Source organism: Chlorocebus sabaeus, chromosome 13 (genome assembly GCF_047675955.1).
Source record: "Chlorocebus sabaeus isolate Y175 chromosome 13, mChlSab1.0.hap1, whole genome shotgun sequence".
In the NCBI taxonomy this organism is placed as follows: domain Eukaryota; kingdom Metazoa; phylum Chordata; class Mammalia; order Primates; family Cercopithecidae; genus Chlorocebus; species Chlorocebus sabaeus.
Genome location: NC_132916.1, coordinates 41,507,678 through 41,532,132, shown reverse-complemented (window position 1 = coordinate 41,532,132; position 24,455 = coordinate 41,507,678). Strand labels below are relative to the sequence as shown.

The following is a 24,455-nucleotide window of genomic DNA, read 5'->3' as shown; positions in this document are numbered from 1 at the left end:
AACATGGAACTTGCCAAAATTAGCACTTCCAAAATTGCAAATTTTGATTCTACATGTGAACCAGAGTTTGGAGATTTTAGGTAATAAGGAATGAAAGATTTTGTAATTCTCTCCCTGAGAAAATAATGTTTTCTGTTTATATTTTAGTTCTTGGCTAGTGAACGACACTCTTTACCTGTATTTACTGTGGAAGGACTGGAACCTTATGCCTTATTTAATCTTTCTGTCACTCCTTATACCTACTGGGGAAAGGGCCCCAAAACAGCTCTGTCCCTTCGAGCACCTGAAACAGGTACAGGGGTTAAAATCTCTCTTTTTTTAAAAAAGCAGAATCTCACTTTTCGTGATCTGGAATGGGTAGTTGATATTTAAAAATAACGTTCAGTTTTATAGATGTTTTTAGATTCAATATCCTTTCAATGACTTTTTGGAGATTAGAATAGCTTCATTAACATAAATATGCATAATTTATTCCAAAAGAGTGTTTCAAATATTTCTTAACAGCCATTTCACTTGATTGTAGTGATGTAGAAGATGCAGATGCATATTTCAGGTAATTTGCAAAATCCTTTATAAGGAAAATGGGCATTTAAGGGCAAGACAGTTTTCTTGGAAGGCAGACTATCCTCATAGACGAGAACTCAGAACCTTCTGTAGGGGAATAACTGATACATAAATTTAATGTTTTGAGGAAAAGATATTTTAAAAAGGATACTAGCCATATCATTACATGTGTATATCACCTTAAAGTGTACAAAGCACATTTTTATGTATTACTCCTTTATTAAATATTTAACTACATACCTATCATTTGTCAGAAACATCATTTTGTTTGATCCTCACATAGCTCTGAGATGGGTAGGAAAGTCTTATTATCTTGATTATGCAAGAAAGAAAATGAAAGCCTAGTGGCTGCCCAAATAAAATAGTTACTAAGTAGTTTAATCAAATCTGCAATCAGTCACTTTTACAAATGTTGGTAAATGATAGGAATTTATGTAAAGCTAATACAGGATTTGGCAGGTGGTAAGAGCTTAATAAATATAGATACCCATTCCCCATTGCCTTTTTTACTGTTAAGATTATTTCAACAATATTCATCTATGAATCACACAACAGGAATATAGTGAGGCCTGGGCAGGTTCCAGAGCAGTTAGCATTGGATCCAGGAATGTTCTGCTTGAGATTTCCTTGAGATATCAGCTTGGTTGAATTGTTCTGTGGAAATGGACTTGACTGCATCCATCAGGGGAGCCAGTGGGTGCAAGAGTCAACAGCACTCTGCTAGATATTGGAGGCAATAAGAAAGGATGATAAGATTTGGCCTTTGCCTTCAGGAAATTTACAATATAACCAGGAAATTATCCAAACTGACCAATATTTATTAACCACTTATTGTGTGCTCATTCTATACTAGACTTGGGAGGATTTAACAAGGAATAAGAGGAGATGCTTTCTCTGATGGAGCTCATAAAACAGGGGAGAGATAAACACATGCACAGCAAATGATAATAGATACTAGAGAGTTATTCCTGAGCAGCAGTAGCATAGAGTGAGTAGACAAGCCTATGAAACCTTCATCTATATCAAGCTGCCTCAGGCATTCTTAAGAGGAAAGATGCCTTTGGGAAATGGAAACTTTAGTGCACCCTGAAAGATGGAGCAAGAAGAGCTATCCCATGTAGGAAGAGAAGCCTAATGTAAGAAGGCCTGGAGATTGAATAATAGTGTGAGTGTTAAACATTAAATAGCAATGTGATTGGAATGAGGGAGGGAATGAAGACCTTGTGGAGGAGTCCTAAGAGAGGAGAGGGCCATTCAGAGAGAATGACTTAGAAATCAGGCAGAGACATTTCTCTTGATTAAAGGACTGAGAGATACTGAACCGCTTGGTTTGGCTCTAGAATAAGTAAGTACTCCCAGACCTTGCTCTTGGGGTACTATCAGCCTCCCCTAAAACTTTCTGCTTCCTAGGGACTTCAGGGTGACAGGGCCTAGGTCTCTGATTTATGCTGTATTTTACACCCTGAACTGGCTGAAGGCTGGTGGGACTTACTGCCAGATATCCCTATGATAACATTTTCAGCTTCACTGAAATCACTCTGTCAGGATGAAAGTGAATGTTGCATTTTATAGGGAGAACCAGACACCTTCTATCTACACAAGGCACAGACAAGAAAGGTGTGCTTAAATGGTAGTAGGAAGGATTTGAGTTGAACGTAAGGAAGTCTTGCCTGTCAGTCAGATGTGCTGAAATTATCAGGATGAGTTCCTGAAGAAATCTATGGAATATTCTCTCCTGAAGATCTTTAAGAATGCAATAAATATACTGCAACTGCCTGGAATGAGAAATGTTGTTAAGTTGTTTACAATCTCATTGTAAGTGGTAAAAGTCAGTCTTCTATTCTTTTCTGCTCTATCTGTGCCTCTACTTTTCAGTTCCATCAGCACCAGAGAACCCCAGAATATTTATATTACCAAGTGGAAAATGCTGTAACAAGAATGAAGTTGTGGTGGAATTTAGGTGGAACAAACCTAAGCATGAAAATGGGGTGTTAACAAAATTTGAAATTTTCTACAAAATATCCAATCAAAGTATTACAAACAAAACATTTGAAGACTGGATTGCTGTCGATGTCACTCCCTCAGTGATGTCTTTTCAACTTGAAGGCATGAGTCCCAGATGCTTTGTTGCCTTCCAGGTATGAGAGAGAAAACAGAAGATATGAGAGTGCAAACAGATTTAAAGGACTATGTTAAGAATTCTGTCACCCTGTCAATAGTTTAGGTATACTGTGATCAGAGAGGTCAAGTGGGCAGCAAGAGTAGAGAGGCAAGAGGGGATTGCTCGGGTAAAGGACATTTTCACAACTTTCTCACACTCAGGGAACTTTGCAATTTCCGAGTAAGTCATTCGTTTTCTTTTTGCTTCTCTTTTGAAGCTGTATCACGATTTAAATTTTTCTATGTTACATATTACCGATTTGTTTTACATTTTTATTGATATATATTATAGTTGTACATACATTTGGGGTACATGTGTTACTTTAATAAACAATTATTTTTCAATAAAATCACTATAGGCCTTGCACCACAGTAGGTACTTTGTATTCATTATCTCATTTGATCATCATACTATAAAGAAAAAGTTAAGTCCTTGAGAGTATCAGTCAATTACCAAAGCTGTGTGGCTGAAAAGCACTGTGCTGTAATGCTTTCCACCATTTCTTTTTGGGGAAAATAACATCTTGGGGAGTGTTTTGGAGATTTGAGTTGCCTAAGGATTTGTTTTATTTTTCATAAAATTCTAATTTAATAATTATTTTGATAATTTATTAAGTCCACATATACTAATCAAATAAGTTATACATGAAAGTTAAAGATAATACACATTCCTGTTTGGTAAAAATTAGGAGTGTTTTGGTAAAATAAATATTCTGGCTAAGTGTGTCTATATATAGAATATATAGTGTATATATGGAATATATAGTGTATATATGTGTATAGATATATAGTTTCAAAGTTTGGTCACCTTGGAACCATGCAAAGTGATATGCATGGATATATATGAGTTTCATTTAACACAGTTTTGTACAAAAGTAAACACTACTATATATATATATGCACCATTATAAATCATACACAGATAGTAATATATAAAATATAGTAAAATGTGTTTAATACTAAAAGTATAATAAAAATAATACAATGTTTTATTGATAAAGCACTTGGGGCTTTGTATTTTGAGTCCACCATTATAGATGTCAATTTTCTTTGCAGGCTATTGTACATATGCAAGGTCTGGAAATGGAAATAATTTATTACATAATAGAAAATATCTAAAAAAATAAAAATAAACTTTATTGTTAGAATGTGACATGGCCCAGTGGGAAAAAAATGTATGCAGACTTCAGAAGACTTGGTTCTGATGCCAGTTTCTACATATGTCATTGTGCATGAGTTACTTCCCTTTATTAGTATCCTGGTCCAGTTTCTACTCTTAGTAGTTGTGAAGATCAAAAGAGACAATGTATGTGAAACTGGTTTGAAATGCACAATCATTTTCAAATGTAAGGTTTAATTATTTTTAAAAGTTACTTTTTAAAAAGTATGGAAATTTAGTGTTTTGAAGCTTCTAGTTGTTGAATTCAAGAAAAATGGAAGTTTATCATAATTTGTACAGTTTTATTTCTGTTAAATGTTCTATGTAACTTAATTTTGCAAATAATGACCTTATTTTGTTTAAAAGCATTCAATTGACAAATATATATATTCAAGCTGTACGACATGACTTGATAAATGTATACATGGTGTCATTATCACGATTGAATTAGACATTCATCACCATCCATGCTGTACATTAAGTTCCCAGACATTTTTAGAAATTCATTTTTTAGCAAGAGAGATTTGTTCTAATTCTTGCAGTTTTCTAGATTAAAAATCTATCAACATAAATATAGAGCAATATTTTTTCTCTTGGTGATTTACATTGCTGTATATTAATGTAAATAACTATTTGAAACTATTAATATTGTGTATCAGGAGTGTGAAATGAAACATTCAGTAATCTCCCAGTCTCAGAACTTAATTGTTGCCACTGAGAACGCTATTGAATGCAGTTTTTGTTTCCTTTTCTTTAGGTTCGGGCCTTTACATCTAAAGGGCCAGGATCATTTGCTGACGTCGTAAAGTCTACAACATCAGGTATTTGTTTTCTAAAATCTGTGCAAATAATAATTTAGAGGCTTGTGTGTATGTGTGTTTTTTTTCCCCCATTGGTATCTTTAGGGATATGAACACTGTCTCTGAGCTAAAGTTTAGCTCAAAAACATGTTTTTGACCCCAAAACATCACCAAAATATGTTTAAATAAACCTAGTGGTAGAGAGCCTACAAGGTTATCACTGAGACAGATGTATTAGAGGAACCAAAGGGAGCCCATGGACTTCAAAACTGCCTGATATTAAATCAAGAGACTGTGCTAAAGCTAGTTTTCTCATGCATATTATCTACATGTTTTTTGCTTTCAGAAATCAACCCATTTCCTCACCTCATAACTCTTCTTGGTAACAAGATAGCTTTTTTAGATATGGATCAAAATCAAGTTGTGTGGACGTTTTCAGCAGAAAGAGTTATCAGTGCCATTTGCTACACAGCGGATAATGAGCTGGGATATTATGCTGAAGGGGACTCACTCTTTCTTCTGAACTTGCACAATCGTTCTAGCTCTGAGGTATTTCGCTATGTAATTCTTTTGAAATAAAGGAAGTGAAGTATTTGCATATGACACTACTCAGTAGTTAAAATGACTGGAAAACGGTTTAGTCATTAAGAGTAGAATGAAAAAGACAGATATTGCGTAATCATTTAGCCACACATGAATACAGACTACGTTTTGGGCAAATGTCATTCAGCACTCAGTTAGCAAATAGTTACTGGATTTAGGATGCTGTGTTAGAACCTGGGTTATTATAGGTGAAAGTTTATAGGCTTTGCTCTTACTAAACCCACTCTAGTATTTGTCTAACACTAGGAAGGCAGTATTGCCTAGTGATTAAGAAGGTGAGTTTTGGAATTTGACCACCTAGAATACAATTTGGGCTCCACTGCTTACTAGATTTGTAACCACTGGCAAGTTATTTAACCTCTATGGTTAAGTAATACCTCATCATAAGGTTCCCATGAAGATTAAATGAGATAATCCATGTAATGCACTTAGCACAATGCCTGGCATGTGGTAGGCATTCACCAAATGTTAACTGATAGTGAAGACAGACTAAGATAACTGTTGTGCTGAGAGCAGGATGTGGTGGAATCACAGAGAATGATGGAATCACAGAGAATGAATAAGTAGTCTACGTTGGCTTGGTGGTGGTAGAATGGAAAAACATCCTGGAAACAAAGATGAGCCAGGTGAAGGCCAAGAGGGTACAAAGACGGGAAAACAAAGAGCCATAGAGTGTTTGGATGAGAGTGGAGTGAAAGGAAGCTGGGAAATCTGGAGAGGTGGCAGCCTGAGCATAATGGGTCTCCTTTACTGTGCTAAGGAGGCAGGTGTCATTCTAGAAGCCAACAGCAAGCCAGTAAAGCTATTTAGTGGGTCATTAACATGGTCAAGTTGTGTTTTAGAAAGGCCTGTCTGTTAACAGTGTGAATAGTGACTTAGAGAGGATTAAGTCTGAGACAATTAGGAGGCTGTCACAGAAATCCAGGTAGAAAATGTTATGGGCCTGAGTGAGGGGATGAGCATCAGGTGAGAAAGGAGATGACAAACTGGACATTTAAAATGGAACTAGTTCAAGCTGGGCGCAGTGACTCACACCTGTAATCCCAACACTGTGGGAGGCCAAGGCAGATAGATCACTGGATGCCAGGAATTCGATACCAGCCTGGCCAACATGGTGAAACCCTGTCTCTACTAAAAATATAAAAATTAGCTGGACATGGTGGTGCGTGCCTGTAGTCTCAGCTACTCATGAGGCGGAGGCAGGAGAATCATTTGAACCCAGGAGGTGAAGGTTGCAGTGAACCAAGATCATGCCACTGCACTCCAGCCTGGGTGAGAGAGCCAGACTCCATCTCCAGGGAAAAAAAAAAGGGACTAATTTACTATGGGTAGTAATGAGAAGAAGAAGTCAAGGAGGACCATATTTGTCAGGATTAGCTCCTTGGGTAGGTGTTGAAAATCCATGAAAATATAAAATGCAGGAGAAAAAGGGTTTTTGGGGTGGGTGATGAAGTCAGTTTTCTGGGATAATTCATATGGAAATGTTCAGTTGGCAGTTTAATATTTGAATCAGTAACTCATTACAGATCTTGTCTGAAGGTATAAATTTGTAGCACTGGTTTGTAGATTGCAGTTAAAGCCATGATAGAATCATTTAGGAAAAATGTGAGAAGAGGACCCATGTTACAATGGTATACATCCAGATTGCTGAGGTTTGGGATTACAAATGAGAAGTGCAGTAAACAAATGATATGGGTTAATATAGAAAAGTCGTCAAATAAAAAAATAACCACTCTCTTCTTGGCTGTGTTCTCTACCTGTTGTTAAGCTTTTCCGAGATTCACTGGTTTTTGATATCACAGTTATTACAATTGACTGGATTTCAAGGCACCTCTACTTTGCACTCAAAGAATCACAAAATGGAATGCAAATATTTGATGTTGATCTTGAACACAAGGTGAAATACCCCAGAGAGGTGAAGATTCACAATAGGAATTCAACAATAATTTCTTTTTCTGTATATCCTCTTTTAAGGTATGTAAATGCAAGTATCTTTTTATATTGTGATGAAAGAGATAGAGACATATTTAATGGAATGTCTTTGATTTAGTAGTAGAAGACAATTATGGGAAAATAAGATACTTAGGGCTCTTGGCCCACTATATAGTAAGTAATTCTTCCTGTAAATTAGGAGCCGCAACCACAAATATGTAAACTTAATGCATACTGACAATTTGACTAACAAAGTTAGGCTAATTACCTAACAGGAAACAATACCAGATTTTTATACTAGTGAATGCAATAGCATCATCAGTTGGCAAGGACAAGAAGAGGATTGACACGGTGGCAAGAGATGAGCAGGAACAGATGGGCAGCATGTCTTGCACAGCAAAAGTTATTCTGTGCTCATCCATCTTAGTTTAACCCATATCCTCACAAGGTGAGCTTTAAAGTCTCCTTTTAGCACCTAAATAGCAACTTCCCAGGCTGGAAAGATACATTTCTGTTTGTGCCATAAGCATGGGGATAGGCTATTTTGAAACTAGATCATTAACTAGTATTAAGAAGCAGAAACAAACATGAGAGGAGCGGAATAGAGATGGACATTGATGAAAATTATGCAAATACATTTTATATTTCAGTTATTAAGTGGGCCTTTTAATATAGGACCTAAGGTCATTATGTTCCCAGACTTTAGTTGTAAACACATCTATTGAGAAATCATTGGAAATGCTACAAGTTAGACTTCTTGTGACTTCTTCCATCTCAGAAAAAGGTTATTGAAAACTTGACCATGCTCTCTCCAAAGGCTCCATTTGTCCCTCACAGTCATTAGGAATGGTTGCTCTGCATTAGAAACCAATATTTGAAATGATGTATTTTACTCATTAAGTTGGGGGGACTTTTTTTTCCTCTATAGTCGCTTGTATTGGACAGAAGTTTCTAGTTTTGGCTACCAGATGTTCTACTACAGTATTATCAATTGCACCTTGCACCGAATTCTGCAACCCACAGCTACAAACCAACAAAACAAAAGGAATCAATGTTCTTGCAATGTGACTGAATTTGAGTTAAGTGGAGCAATGGCTATTGATACCTCTAACCTAGAGAAATCATTGATATACTTTGCCAAAACACAAGAGATCTGGGCAATGGATCTGGAAGGCTGTCATTGTTGGAGAGTTATCACAGTACCTGCTATGCTCGGTAAGATGCTGATGTATGTGCACAGATATTTGTTAATAAGAGCAGCTCCTTCAATTGCATTTAAAAAGAGCTTGCATTCCCCATATACTCAAAAGAATACACACATATTTGCTCTGTACCATGCCAAGTGTTCCTGTAGAATTCAAATCAAGTTGTTTCCAGGAAAATTGTATATAGGCATTCACATAATTTTCTAAATCTGTGTTTTAAAAAATTGTAATTAATAATAGAGCTACAATTTAATGATCTTAACTGTATGTTCTTAGCATGTACTAAATGCATTATTTTATTTAATCTTCATAATGCCTCAGTGAAGTAGGTACTAATATCCTCATTTTACAGATGAGGAAACTGAGGCTGAGAAAAGTAAGGTAACTTTTCCCAAGGGCCACAGTTAGTAGAAGTTGAAACTGGGTCTAACTACAACATGCATGATCTTCCCGCTATCCTAAATTATTTCCACTTTGGTGATTTCCACTTTCAACATGAATTGGTCAATACTTGGGTCTATCTGTTGAAATTCAAATGCTTGTAGAATAAATATTCGAAAGTCGAGTACAATTTGGAAGTCTCCTTATTGGGAGTAATTCAACAGAAAAAAATATGTACTCTAAATACCCCATATACTCTTAAAATTACTCTTCATTGCCCAGTGTGGTAATCACTAGCCACATGTGGTTATTTAAGTTTAAATTAATTGAAATTAAGGCCAGGTGCAGTGGCTCATGCCTGCAATCCCAGCACTTTGGAAGGCTGAGGTGGGTAGATCACTTGAGGTCAGGAGTTCGAGACCAGCCTGGCCAACATGGTGAAACCCTGTTTCTACTAAAAATACAAAAATTAGCTGGGCATAGTGGTGCATGCCTGTAATCCCAGCTACTCAGGAGGCTGAGGCAGGAAGACTCGCTTGAACTCAGGAGGTGGAGGTTGCAGTGAGCCAAGATGGTGCCATTGCACTCCAGCCTGGGTAACAGAGTAAAACTCTGTCTCAAAAAAAAAAATTAAATAAAATTAAACATTTAATCTTTCAGTCACACTAGCTAAATTTCAAGTGCTCAAAAGCCACAAATAGCTAATGGCCACTGTGTTGGACAACATAGATATAAAACATTTGCATCATCACTGAAAGTACTATTGGTCATTGCTGGGTTATACAGTAAAGTTTTGAAATTGCAAATATGTGTTTATGTGTTATAATTGTACATAGGTTTTGTTGGCATGTCAACCAAGGCCTTTTAGAAACAATTCCTATGTTTAGAGGCCTTTTAGAAACAAGGCCTTTTAGAAACAATTCCTATCATTAGATTTAATGATAGAGGTAATGTTTTGAATGGTTCCTCCTTAGGTATGTTACTTGTTTCTGTTAAACCTGTGACAGAAACCCTCTCCTTGATCAAAATGTAGTTATGCTCCTCTGAGTCTTCGTCTTGACTACGCCTTAACCTTGGTCTTCATGTGTCCGTCCTTGCTGAGTTCAGTTTTAGCAAGAATACTACAAAGTTAGTTTAGAGAGAACCCCCTACCACTGATACCCGATCAAGTTCTTCATTGCCCACCCTTGATGGACATTGGTCTGACTTAAGTAAGAATCCTGTTTAGGCTCTTGACCTGCCTTTAACAAGAATCCCATTAGGCTAATTTAACAAGCATTGCCCTACCCTGGATGCCATCTCTTAGTATTTCTCCACCCAATGACTTCCTCACTCAGTTTTTTGGCTACAAAAACCCCAACTGTCTGTTACATTGCAATATTTGTCTTTCCTAGTGCACTACTGCTCTTGTCTTGACCGAAGTCTTTCTTACCATTTTAACAAGTGTCAGAATAATTTTTTCTTTAACATTTGATACACAAGACAGAAGAATTATCTAGTAGACCATTATATATGTATAAAAATGGTCAGTTTTTCATAAACCTGTAATTAAAATCCTAAAATTAGAAATTAGAAAGATTTTAGAGATCATTTAGATGTTATGATATTTTAAGAAATTTTTTCTTTAAAAATAGTTATGCTTAAACAACTGTTTCTTTAAAAAACCCTGCTACTTTATAAGGAAGTCTGTTTAAGCTTTTGGACAATTCTGAACATTGGATTTTTTCTTATATTTAGCCAGTCTTTTCTTCATTTCTCCCATTCATTAGTCTTAGTTCTTACCTCTAAATTTACAAAGAATAATTTAATCACTTCCACATGATAGCCATTCAACTATGTAGAGATAACTGTTGTAGCTCATTGTAAGCATTTTTTTTTTTTTTTTTTTTTGAGACAGGATCTCACTTTGTTGCCCTGGCTGGAGTGCAGTAGTGCAATCATGGCTCACTGCAGCCTTCATCTCCCAGGCTCAGGTGATCATCTTGCCTCAGCCTCCCAAGTAGCTGGGACTACAGGTGCACACTACCATGCCTCGCTAATTTTAGTATTTTTTGTAGAGATAGGGTCTTGTTATGCTGCCCAGTCTAGTCTTGAACTCCTGGGCTCAAGCCATCTGCCTGCCTTGACTTCCCAAAATGCTGGGATTACAGACATGAGCCACCATGCTGGAATCAAGCATTTTCTTTGGAGGAAAAATTCAAGTATCTGCAATTGCTCCCCAGGCAATGTGGCATCTAAATCTTTGCCCTAGTCACCCTCCTGTGATTTCATTTCAGCTAGTTAATATTCTCTTAAATATTGCCCCCATAAAGACACTTCACTCTCAATGTGTTCTCATCAGTGAAGGGAGACTCTTAACTATGAAGGTCTTCTTTTTGCTGTAGCCAAAAGTGGAATCAGATCTTTAGGATACCTGCCATTGAAAGACCATAGTCTTTTCCACATTCCTTATTATTAAGCCAGATCCCTTTCATTTGTTCATTTACAGAATTGATATGAAACTTAAATTTAGGATTTTACATTTGTTCCTATCAAATTTGAATCAGTTTCCTGATTCTGTTGTGATATTTTTGAATTTCAAGGCTGTAACTGAACCTGCTAGTGATGGTGATAATCACATATTATCTGCAAAGATGATAAATCTGTTTACTATGCATTCATTCCAAACCATTGATAAAAATATTGAGAAAGGCACTGAGCCCTATGCCTATCATTTAATACTTCCTTCAGGTTGGCATTATTTGATTTTGAGTCACATAGGTGGGTTTTAAATCCTGGGTCTGCCCTTTGGTGGCCTTGAGCAGATTATTTAACTCCTTTAAACTTCAGTTTGCCTTTCCACAAAATGATGTTGGTAATAATAGTAGTTACCTGATTGACTTGATATGGTGCTAAAATGAGAGAACACCTCTAAAACCCTTAGCCAAATGACATAAAATGAAGATTTTTTTTCATATTGAAATAATAGATTCAAAAGTTAGTAATTATATGTAGGAAAATAATTTCATATATTATTTGGAGTAAAAAATGTAAGATATTTATTTTGTTCTTTATATTCCTTACGTTTTTAACAGCAGGAAAAACCCTTGCTAGCTTAACTGTAGATGGAGATTTTATATATTGGATCATCACAGCAAAGGACAGCACACGGATTTATCAAGCAAAGAAAGGAAATGGGGCCATCGTCTCCCAGGTGAAGGCCCTAAGGAGTAGGCATATCTTGGCTTACAGTTCAGTTATGCAGCCTTTTCCAGGTAATAAAGTCACATTCATAATCAGCTTGTTCTCCCAATTTAGGGTCCGAAAAATCTCATTATGTCTCCTTCTCCAAAGCTGTCCCTTTAGCCCCTTTGTTGTGCTTTCATCCTTGCTCCAAACTCTACCAGTCTTTAGTGTGCACTGTGATTGCTGTTTGCCCTGGATCACAAATTACCTCTATGTGTAAACACAGCTCAGGGTGTGGTGGGCAACTTTAGTCATGGGAAAACTACGTCCTGTTGTTCTGTCTGCCTGTCCTCTTTCTCTTCTCAGTCCCATAATTTCTCTTCTTTCTCCTTTGCTGATATTTTAGGCCTCCCAGTGGTGTCAAAAAGTATTGCATACAACCGTGTTTTCAAGGTAACGGGTCATACTTGTGTTATTATGCAGTATACAGTATTATGTATCAAATCATTAAGTATTAATATATACTATTATAATATGTAGTACTATTTAACGTAAGACTGTGCTACCATTTTTATTGTTTTTATCTTTTTAAAAAAAGTGTTACTGTTTTTAGTGTTATGCCCCTCATCCTACTTTTCCTATAAACTGTGAATTTTATTGTGTGATTTGTATACCGCAATGATTCCTAGAAAGGCATGTATCATGTTATAGCAGAACTGACTATATATTTTCTACTGACAGTCATCATAAAACATTGTTGAAATCTAAAAAACATACAAACAAAAACAAAAACAGTATTGCATGGCCTCATTGGCATTTTGTCAAGGCTTTGTTTGCCACTAAGGTGCAAATGTCATTCTAAATTAAATATAACTGTCCTCTGGAGAGGGACAGATATGAATGACATAAACTCCCTTTGTTTAAATGTTTTCAGTTATAAAACATGTAAATTGAAAAATGTTAAAATTTATAAATAAAGCCTACTTTGTATTTTTGTAAATAATTTATTTTTCACTTTGAGAAATTTGAGAAATTTTAAAGGTTCATGTGGCATCTGGTTTCTGGCCCAGGAGCTTAGAAATTGCCACTCCACCCAAAAACAAGTAAAAGGCTGAGCGAACTGCAAACTTAATAGCTCTTCTTGGATCCACAAGAGAAATGAGGTCACAGAGCAAACTGCTGTCCCCAGTTGGAAAGACAGATTGGTAAATACAGAGAATTATAATTTACCAGAGCAAAAACCCATGAGCTAAAACCTTTTTAGAAAGCAGTGTTAGCGGCAGAAAAATCTAAACAGTAATTGATGAATTGCTTGAGGCTCAGTTGGGTAACTCTGAGAGTTAGAAACTCGAAGGGGATCCAGTTATAGGGGGCTTCACACTTTTATAAGTTTTACCTCCAGGAGCTTTAACTGGTTTTTTTTCTTAGAAAATCTCCTTGTGCTTCCCACGGAGGAAAGGGAAAAGGAAAAATTTTGAAAGGCACCAGAGCATTCTGTTCTTCTTAACAAGGTCTGCATTTAAGCTACACTAACCACAGCTGGACCTGCTTGGGTTTTATCAGAGCTTAATTGACCGGGCAAAGAGAAGTGCCCAACCCCAACCCATTCCAGCCATGTGTCCCACCTAAGCGGGGTGGGGGAATGAAAAGAACCTGTGAAGTTCACATTCGAAAAGCAAAGCAAAAACCCACTTGAAGACTGAGATCTAATCTAAGACTATAAAATGCCTCCCCTCCCCCTACACCTTACCACCACATTCCTAAAGGCCCACTTACAGCACTTGCTTTCACCCAGTACAGCATATTCGGCTGTCAAGAAAAAATTACAAGGCATACTAAAGGGCATAAAACACAGATTGAAGAGATAGAGGAACTATCACAACCAGATTTCAATATGGCAGGGATGTTAGAATTATCAGACTGAGAATTTAAAACAACTATGATTAATATGCTAGGGGCTCTAATGAATAAAGTAGTCAGTATACAAGGACAGATGGTCAATGTGAGCAAAGACATGGATATTTGAGGAAAAAAAAGAAAAATTAGAGATAAAAACACTGTAACACATGAGGAATGTTTGATGGACTTAAAAGTAGACTGGATGTGGCTGAGGAAGGAATCTCTGAGCTTGAAAATATCTCAATAGAAACCTGCAGAACTGTAAAGCAAAAAAAAAAAAAAAAAAAAAAAAAAAGGAAAAAAGCCAGAACAGAATATTCAAGAACTGTGGGGAAACTACAAAAGGTGTAAGATAGGTATAATATGAATACTAGAAAAAGATGAGAGAGAGAAACGAACAGAAGAAATGTTTGAAATAAATATTTGAAACAATAATGACTGATAATTTCCCCAAATTAATGTCAGATACCAAACTACAGACATGGGAAGCTCAAACAATACCAAGAAGGATAAATGCCAAAATCTACACTAGGCCTATCATATTCAAACTGCAGAAAACCAAAGATAAAGAAAAAAAATTCTGAAAGAAACCAGAGGAAAAAGTACTTTAGCCGTAGAGGAACAAAGATAAGAATTATATCCAACTTCTCCTCAGAAACTATATAAGCAAGAAGAGAGAAAAGTAAGATATTTAAAATGTTGAGAGAAAAAAACACTAACCTAGAATTCCGTACCCTGTGAAATTATCCTTCAAAAGAGAAGGAGCAATAAGGACATTCTCAGACAAAAATTGAGAGAATTTGTTATCAGTAGACCTGCTTTGGAAGAAATGTTAAAAGAAGTTCTTTAGAAAGAAGAAAAATGATACAGGTCAGAAATTCAGATCTACAGAAAGAAAGGAAGAGCATTAGAGAACAAATAAGTGAAGGTAAAGTAAAAGTTTTTCTTTTTCTTAATTGACCAAATGGATAATAGTTCGTTGAAAATAATAATAGCAATAATATATTCAATTATATCCACTTATGCATGTATGTGTGCATATATATGTGTATATTTATATTTATATTAAGCAAAATGAATCACAGCAGTGACACAAGGGATAAAAAAGAGGACTTGGTATTATTTTGTTATTATAAGGTACTGCACACCTGTGAAGTGGTATAGTGTTGTTTGAAGGTGGACTTGAATTAGTTGTAAACATACATTGCAAATTCAAGGGCAAATCACTAAAAAGTGTTTAAAAAAGTATAATTGATTCCCAAGAAAGGAGAGAAAATAGAATCATTTAGAATGCTCAGTTAAAACCACCAAAGTCAGAAAAAAGTGGAAGACCAAAGTAGGAACAAAGAACAAGGGCAACAAATGAAAAATAATAACAAATATGGTAGATACTAATTCAACTATATCAGTAGTCACTTTGAACATCAACGGTCTAAGTACACCAACTAAAATACAGAGGTTGTTTGAGTGGATCAACAAATAAGACTCAACTATACATTGTCTATAAGAAACCCACTTTAAGTGTAAAGACACGCCATATAGATCAAAAATAAAGGGATGGAGATAGTATATCATGCTATCGCTAATCGAGTGAAAGAAGAAACAATTTCAGACAGAGCAGACTTCAGAGCAAGGAAAGTTATAAGTGATAAAGAGGGACATTACATAATGATAAAGGGATCAGTTCTCCAAGAAGACATAATAATCCTCAATGCATATGCCCCTAAAAACAGAGCATCAAGTTACATGAGGCAACAACTGATAGAACTGCAAGAAACAGATGAAGCCACTATTACCATTGAAGACTTTGCAATGTCTGTCTATTAGAAATGGGCAAATCCAGCCAAAATCCAGTACTGAGTTCATACTGATGAACTCAGTAACACCATCAATTAATTTGCTATAATATTAGGACATCTATCTACTAATAATAATTGATCCAGCAACAGCAGAATAAACATTCTTCTCAAGCTCACATGGAACATTCAACAAGATAGACCATAAAATACACTTTAACAAATGTAAAAGAATAGAAATCATACATTATCTGTCCTCAGACTGCAATGCCATTTAACTAGAAATCAATAACTGAAAGATAGCTGGAAAATCTCAGAACACTTGGAGATTAAACAACATATTTCTAAACAACAAATGGGTAAAAGAAGAAATCTCAAATTAAAAATATTTTGAACTAAAAATGAAAACAAAACATCAAAACTTATGGGAATCAGTAAAATCAGTGCTTAGATGGAAGTTTATAGCACTGACTGCATGTATTAGAAAAAATGATCTAAAATTAAGCTTTTACCTTAGGAAACTAGAAACAGTAAATTAAATGCAAAATAATAAGAAGAAACAAAATTAAAACAAAATAAAAAAAATAAAAAGAAGTATAGTAGAAATCAATGAAATTGAAAACAGGAAACCAACAGAGAAAAATCAATGAAACCAAAAGCTGGTTCTTTGAAAAGATTAATAAAATTGATAAGCCTCTAGCCAGGCTAAGAAAAAAAGAGAGTGGATGCAAATTGCTAATAGTAGAAATGAAGACAGAGACATCTCTATAAAACCCATGGAGATTAAAAGGATAATCAAAGAATACTATTAACAACTCTATGCTCACAAATTTAATAACCTGGATGAAATGGACCAATTCTTTTATAGACACAGTATGCCAAAACTCACAGAAGAATAAATAGACAATCTGAATATGTCCACATCTATTAAATAAATGGAATCAATAATTAATAGCCTTCTGAAATAGAAAGCACCTGGGCCAGATGGATTCAACGGTGCATTCTACCAAACATTTATGGGAAAATTGTGCCATCTCTACAATATCTTTCAGAAAATTGAACCAGAGGGACTACTTCCAATTAGGCTAATGAATGCGTTTATTCTAGGCCAAATTACCCTAAAACCAAAACTAGACAAATATATTACAGGAAAAGAAAATTTTAGACCAGTATCTCCCTTGAATGTTGCAAGAATTGCAAAAGTCCTGAACAAAATATTAGCAAATCAAATTGAGCAATATATTAAAATAATTTTATATTACAGTCAAGTGGAATTTATCTCAGCTATGCAAGTTTGAGTCAACATTTGAAAATCAATTAATATAGTCCACTATATCAACAGACCAAAGAGGAAAAATCAGGTGATCATATTGATGATGCAGAAAATGCTTTTGACAAAATTCAACACCAATTAATGATGATAAAAACCTCAGCAAACTAAGAATAGGGGTAACTTCCTTGAGAAAGAACACCTATAAAAACCTTGTTAACATCATTACTTAATAGTGAGAAATTAGAGTCTTTCCCACTAAATCAGAAACAAGGTAAGGATGTTCCCTCTCCCAATTTCTTTTCAACATTGCAGTGGAAGTCACAGCATGCAACGATACAAGAAAAGGTATACAAAGCATACTGACTGGGAATGAAGAAATAACACAGTCTTTGTTCACAGATGACATGATCATGTATGTAGAAAATCTGAAAGAATTGACAAAAAGACTCCTGACACTCATAAATGATTATAGCAAGTTTGCAGGACATGAGGTTAATATACAGAAGTCAATCACTTTCCTATATACCTGCAATGGACAAGTGGAATTTGAAATTAAACACACAGTATCATTTAGATTAACACCCACAGAAAATGAAATACTTAGGTATAAATCTAACAGCATATGCACAAAAATCTATATGAGAGAAACTACAAAACTCTGATGAAAGAAGTCAAAGTACTAAATAAGTGTAGAGATATTCCATGTTCATAGATAGGAAGACTCAATATTGTCAAGATGTCATTTCTTCTCAACTTATCTATAGATTCAATAAAATCCCAATGAAAATCCCAGCTAAAGTGATTTTGTAGATATTAACATCTGATTCTAAAGTTTATATGGAGAGGCAAAAGACCTAGAATAGGTAGCACAGTATTGAAGGAGAAGAACAAAGTTGGGGAAGGCTGATATCAACTATATGACATTCTGGGAAAGTAAAAGCTATGTAGACAGTCAGAAGATCAGTAGTTGCCAGAAGGCTGGGGGAATAAGTGGTGAATAGAGCACAGAGGACTTTGAATGCAGTGGAACTATTCTATGTGATACTATAATGGTGGATACAGGTCATTACACATTTGTCCAAACCCGTAAAATGTACAATACAACATTGAACTCTAAAGTAAACTATGGACTTTGGGTGATAATGATGTCATTGTAGGCTCACTGATTGTAACAAATGTACCACTTTGGTAGGGGTAAAAGTTATGCATGTGTTGAGAAAAGGAGCATCTGTGAAATCCTGGTACACTCCTCTCAATTTTGCTGTGAATCTAAAACTGCACTAAAAAATAAAGTCTTACCAAAAAAAAAAAAGAAGTCCATGCAGTATCTGAAGTTGAACGACACACACACATAACCTCCTCCCAGGCCCATACACGAACACGCTCCAAAATGAAGTCCTAAGAGTAGCATGAGCTTTTTTTTTTTTTTTTTAAACTGGAACTCATTAAGAATATGATTAATACTCATTATTTTCTTTAAAAAATGGAGTCAATTTTATGTTGCTAGTTTCTAGGTACATTATTAAGAGTACTTTACCTCCATCTGCTGGAAATTTTAAGCAATTACAAGTTACCTTGGTCCTTTTTTTCTGAAGACATTCAATTATCTTCAAAATGTATGGGATTAAAAAAAAAAGTAAGGGAAAAACCTGTCTTTCGGTCCTGAATAATGTTTCTGACACTTCAACGTATCATATTATATCAGTCAAATAAAAGAATGACAAAATTCCCAATGACCTTTGAATTAGATAATTGCTCTGATTGCTCACATGTGTATCCCATTCTCTGTTCAGATCTGAAATCAGTACAAACTGAATATTATTGGATAAATATTGATCATCTTGTAACTTTAGTAAGGTTATTCATCTCCAAATCATCCCCATACTTTCCAAATGTCCTCGAACTTAGGTTCACAGTGTCCTTGAGTATTCTCTGTTGTTGGAGATTTTAGATGTACTTCTAATTTTAAACATTTTTTTTCCCTGCATTTTGGAATTCATATTTGGAATTCCCAGACCAGACCAGCATTATTTTCTCTAATTTTTCATTTTAGTCTCAGTAATGATGATAATAATAGCTAATATTTATTTAATGTGCTCACCATGTGCTAGGGATAGAGTAATATATAAATATCTGTAAAGCAGGCCATTGTCTCTGTTTACGGAAGAGCTGGAGTAACCTTCCCAAGACCAAAAAGTTAGTAAGTGAAGGAGCTGGCTCCATCAAGTTATTTGCCACTTAGACATTCACCCCCTAATTTTCTTACTTGTTGAATGCTAAGGATGTATTTTATATGTGGCTAGTATGAATCCCTAAGGATCGACAACACTTACTAAATACCTAATTATGTCAGGCACCCTCCTGGGGCTCTGGGGGAACAAAGACAAATCAAGCACAGTCTCAGCCAAAGATGTTTACATTCTAGTGCTAGATGAAGAAAGAAAGCAGCAAAAGAAAACCAAAACCAAAATCACATGTGGCTAGTGCACTGGTAGAAGAACATGTGAAGTGCAGTGAGGACAGAGAGGAGATATCCTTTACCTGGAATAGGAAGGCAGAAGGGGCTTCCCAGGAAAAATGATACATGAACTGAGCCTTAAGTAAGGTTAGGTAGATGGGGAAGATCATTCCAACCTGAAGAGACTACCTATGTGAAGGGTTGGAGGGGTAGAAGTCCTGCAGTGTGTAGATAGTGTACTGTGGTTAGAGTGAAGGATGGCTTTGCATAGCAGAGATTGGATATGCGGGCAGGAGCCAGATAGTACAGTGCCAAGCACAACGAGTTAAAGAGTTGGCTAACTGGTGTAAGATTGTTAGATTTCATATTAAAATCATATTTGGAGTTATTTGCATATTATGTAATTATGCTGCATTTTTAGGTGATATTTTACGTCAAGACTTAGACTGAATAGGTCAAGAAGTTGTGTTCAGGTGTAAGTGACAGATTCGTGATTTTTTGAGGCTTAAGCCTGCAGTATGATTGTGCTACTGCACTGGTCTAGAACAGACCATTCCCATTGTAGCCTCCATGACTGGGGCTCCCTGGAGTTGTGCAGCGTGCAATGTGTTTGGTTGTAAGTGGTGGCTAGGGAGCTCCACAGTGCCATCAAGCGTCTGGACTTGATCTTTCCCCAAACTTCCTTAGTAAGTCTTTTATTCAATTCTCACAAGATGGCTGCTGCTCCTGTTCCATAGTGTCCACCTCCTGTGTTGGGGGAGGGTGAAGGACAGAGGTGTGTGACAGTGATAAGCAGATCTGACTAACCAGACCGTGTCACATGATTGTCTGGGTGGCAATCAAACTTTAGAAACAGTTTTTCCTCCCAGTATGCTGCCCTGAACAATATCAGATATATATGAACTTGAAGAAAAGGAGGAGGACGTTGGGTAGACTGTAGCAATACATACTACACATACTACACACAGCATCAAGATGCAGCCAGTTTTGTTTCTTCAAAGAGAACGTTATTTCAAATCATTTTCATATTTATCTTTTCAAGCAAAAGTTGTGTGTGCTCTACAAATTTCTTTCTAACTTTTGATATTATTCTTGTTAAAAAATCTGCTTTTCCTCTCATATATTTATGTATAGATATTTAATCTTTTCGTTTCTTCTTATTTTAGATAAAGCGTTTCTGTCTCTAGCTTCAGACACTGTGGAACCAACTATACTTAATGCCACTAACACTAGTCTCACAATCAGATTACCTCTGGCCAAGACAACCCTCACATGGTATGGCATCACCAGCCCTACTCCAACATACCTGGTTTGTTATGCAGAAGTTAATGACAGGAAAAACAGCTCTGACTTGAAATATAGAATTCTGGTAAGATTGGAACTAGTGGTCTTTGTCTTTTCACAAGATGTTCTTTTTTGATACAAATTTATGAGCCATAGTAAAGTGTTTCCTGTATGTTCTGAAGTGGACTAGCATGCAACTTTTTTACAGCTAATTATTCATCAAAACATTGTGTTCTAGTTTTCTTGACTGGGAGTAAGTTAAGCTTCAAGGAAGTATATCAACTCTTGTCCATTGATGGATTGCCATGGTAACAGTTTTCTGAGTGTCCAGAAAGAATTGGGTTTATTCCCCTCCCTGATATCTAATTATCCTCAGAGAGAATGATAGAGACTTATTTTTGTGGCCTATGGAGCAGACTGAAGATTGAGGAGTAAGAAATGAGTGGGACGGAAAGAACATTGCCTTATACCTCTTCTCCATAGCATTTATCTAACATGAAAATTGTACATTATGTTTTTCTTTTGTTTCCTATTTGCAGAGAGATATACTGCTATGCAGATACTGTTTTTAGTCATTATTGTATGCCTAGCACCTAGCACAGTCATTGGCACCGTCTAGGCATTCACTAGATATTTCTTGAATGAATTGGCACTATCATTCAATCATTGAATGATGAAATATATTCATTAGTATTTCAGTTGTCTTAGTGATGGAATCACATATATCCAATATTTTGCTTTGTGCTTGGCTTTATTTAGCCTATTCAAAAGGTGAAATTGACTAACTATTGGACGTTAAACACTATATGCTTTCCCATAAAGTGTATGTGATTTTTCATTACTTCCTTAATTTTGTCTAATTAACCCTTTTTACACATTTCTAAAATGAGTAATTTCAGATAGGTTAGATCATTTGGCTGTTCAAGATTGGACTTGCAGCATTGGACACGTCTGTAATTAAATTTAATCTGTCTTATTGCCTTCCCATTGATTAACAGTGGTCTAAGACAGTGGTTCTCAACCTTGGCGGCACATCGAAGCTTTACAAAAAATCACTCTGCATCTAGGCTTCACCCCAGATAACTCAGTCAGAATCTCTGGCAATAGAACCCAGGCATAGTAGTTTCTTAAAGCTTCCCAGATGATAGCAAAGTATAAACAAAGTTGAGAACCACTGTTCTAAGGAAAGTCTTTTTACTCTCTTAAACTTTATTTCTAAGAATGATTAGATAATATAAAAACCTTTTATTGTATTCACATATGTATCACATGTTTTCTATCATCTTGCTGAATTTCTAATACAATGTTAGTGAAATAGTGTCCTCTTCTAGGAATTTAACTTCCCCTGTGAAATGATTTATGCCACAAAACCTACTGAGGGCTACCAATCATGTGGTATTTATTCTTGGAAATATTGAACAACTCGAGTCTAGGTAGATTGCACAGTGGTATTACCATTAATAATCCAGAATTTAAAAAAAATTAACTTTTTTGAGCCTTTAACTTTGTTCTCTCTTTGATTAAATAATTTCTACCAATTTGTATACAATGTGAAGAATAAGATACTGATTTTTAAAAAATCAATTACAGGAATTTCAGGACAGTATAGCTCTTATTGAAGATTTACAACCATTTTCAACATACATGATACAGATAGCTGTAAAAAATTATTATTCAGATCCTTTGGAACATTTACCACCAGGAAAAGAGATTTGGGGAAAAACTAAAAATGGAGGTGAGTTATGGGCTTGGTGTGGGTTTCTCAAGCAGAATATTGTGATACATGTGATGGGTACATTGATGTTTATTTTTTAAAATCTGAATGCGAAGTAATTTTAGTATGTAAGCTTTCTTACATTTAATACGAAAAATGTGTTTGCAGAAAACTTTGAGCTGACCCTTACTCTAACCCCTGAAGTTGACTATTAATATTCTATCAAAATAGAAAGCAACTAGGAGGTAAAACATTGAAATCAATATTGTTTGACTAAGAAACACATTATTTGGTCTCACCACACAGTGTCACTCTTTTTCCAGATACTCATAGGTTTCTGTGCATGTGGTGAGCTATAGAAAAACTAAGCCTTTTTCTATGTGAATTTTACTGAGGCCTGAGGTGTAAAGTTATACAACAGTATTGCCTTAAAGAAAATAGGTCTAAAAAGGTTTTCTAAGAACTGATGAGGTGGTGATTATTATGAGGTGATGACATTTATTTCAGATGTCTCTGATGTTATTCAGAAAACTCACCCAAATTGAGTTACTCCCCATTCGCCATATCCTTGAGCTGGAGTCAGAGAATGATTTGGTCACTGGGCCGAAATAAGTGGGAGCCCTTTAGGCAGCCTGTTAACCTACCATTGCAGAAGAGGCTGGCTTTCTTTCTGGACGTGTTATTTATTCTGCTCATACCATATGCTTATTTTTCAACCCAAACTCCATTATTTCTTTCCATCTTTCAGCACTATTGCAGCATCCTTTATCATTCCTTGCTATTTATTTCAGTACCAGAGGCAGTGCAGCTCATTAATACAACTGTGCGGTCAGACACCAGCCTCATTATATCTTGGAAAGAATCTCATAAGCCAAATGGACCTCAAGAATCAGTCCGCTATCAGTTGGCAATCTCACACCTGGCCCCAATTCCTGAAACTCCTCTAAGACAAAGTGAATTTCCAAATGGAAGGCTCACTCTCCTTGTTACTGGACTGTCAGGTGGAAATATTTATGTGTTAAAGGTACAGTAAGTATACTAGGCACTCTTTATTGTCATTCTCAAGTGCGAGGCTCTCGAAAAGTTAAGCAATTGTTCCTTTTTACCAAAAGGTTCTTGCCTGCCACTCTGAGGAAATGTGGTGTACAGAGAGTCATCCTGTCACTGTGGAAATGTTTAACACACCAGAGAAACCTTATTCCTTGGTTCCAGAGAACACTAGTTTGCAATTTAATTGGAAGGCTCCACTGAATGTTAACCTCATCAGATTTTGGGCTGAACTACAAAAGGTAGACTTTTAATGCAACTCTTTATTTTATGATACAGAATAAATTGGAAAGGCCTTTTTCAAACATCAAGAACATGCTCATGTATAAATAAACCATATATTTGACAACTTTGATTGATTTATGTTTGGCAGAAGCAGTAAGTTATCCAGACTCATTTCTGGTGGGAACAATTCTCAGGGAGATTAATTTGCTTTTAAAAGACGTTATGTAAAAGGGTATAAGTTATAGTGTACTAATTTTGTAATATTTTACTTAGTTTAGATGTTAGCATGGTTCTGTGGTTTAAAGCCCATAGTAACTTGGTGTTTTCTATGAAAAAAAAATGAAAAAGAACTGAAGAAACAAAAAACCAAAACCTTGTTTAGAAATGTTCTTTTCATCATTTAAGGGCTGTGCAGTAACAAGACAGAAGTAAACCATAAAACCAACTTATTCTAAAGTAGTTTTGTTGTTGGTTAGAAAACTTTAAATGATTCCTCATCCAAGACTTTTCATGCTTTAACCAATAAGAAACTTCCCACTGAATTTTAAGGCATCAATTAACCTGATTAATTAATTGATGGAGAAAGCCTACATTGACTTTCATGGTGATAAACTTAAAATTGATGATTAAGTTTTTGTAATTGCTACTTGTTATTTTAACTATTATATATTTGCATGTGCATGTTTGTATATTTCTGGGCCTATGTGTGTGTACATATTTTTAAAGGTTAGTTGGAAATGTTTTGTTCAGTGGTAACTCAAAAAGCAAATAAGTATAATCGTGGCCTCAC

The 24,455-nt window shown here is 35.6% G+C and overlaps 1 protein-coding gene across 3 annotated transcripts in view; it reads left to right on the top strand.

The window, feature by feature from the left end:
• ROS1 (ROS proto-oncogene 1, receptor tyrosine kinase) overlaps window positions 1-24,455 on the top strand; it is a 148,630-nt gene that overhangs the window by 64,361 nt on the left and 59,814 nt on the right. For 2 of the 3 annotated variants that reach the window (XM_038000980.2, XM_038000981.2), the window contains 11 exons: window positions 148-292; window positions 2,440-2,702; window positions 4,641-4,704; window positions 5,030-5,232; window positions 7,055-7,260; window positions 8,147-8,433; window positions 11,879-12,058; window positions 20,562-20,764; window positions 22,270-22,414; window positions 23,185-23,417; window positions 23,506-23,682. In XM_038000980.2, the coding sequence (XP_037856908.2) occupies window positions 148-292; window positions 2,440-2,702; window positions 4,641-4,704; window positions 5,030-5,232; window positions 7,055-7,260; window positions 8,147-8,433; window positions 11,879-12,058; window positions 20,562-20,764; window positions 22,270-22,414; window positions 23,185-23,417; window positions 23,506-23,682 (2,106 nt within the window). The remainder of the gene's footprint in view (window positions 1-147; window positions 293-2,439; window positions 2,703-4,640; window positions 4,705-5,029; window positions 5,233-7,054; window positions 7,261-8,146; window positions 8,434-11,878; window positions 12,059-20,561; window positions 20,765-22,269; window positions 22,415-23,184; window positions 23,418-23,505; window positions 23,683-24,455) is intronic. The other variant, XM_038000982.2, reaches the window with a different exon arrangement.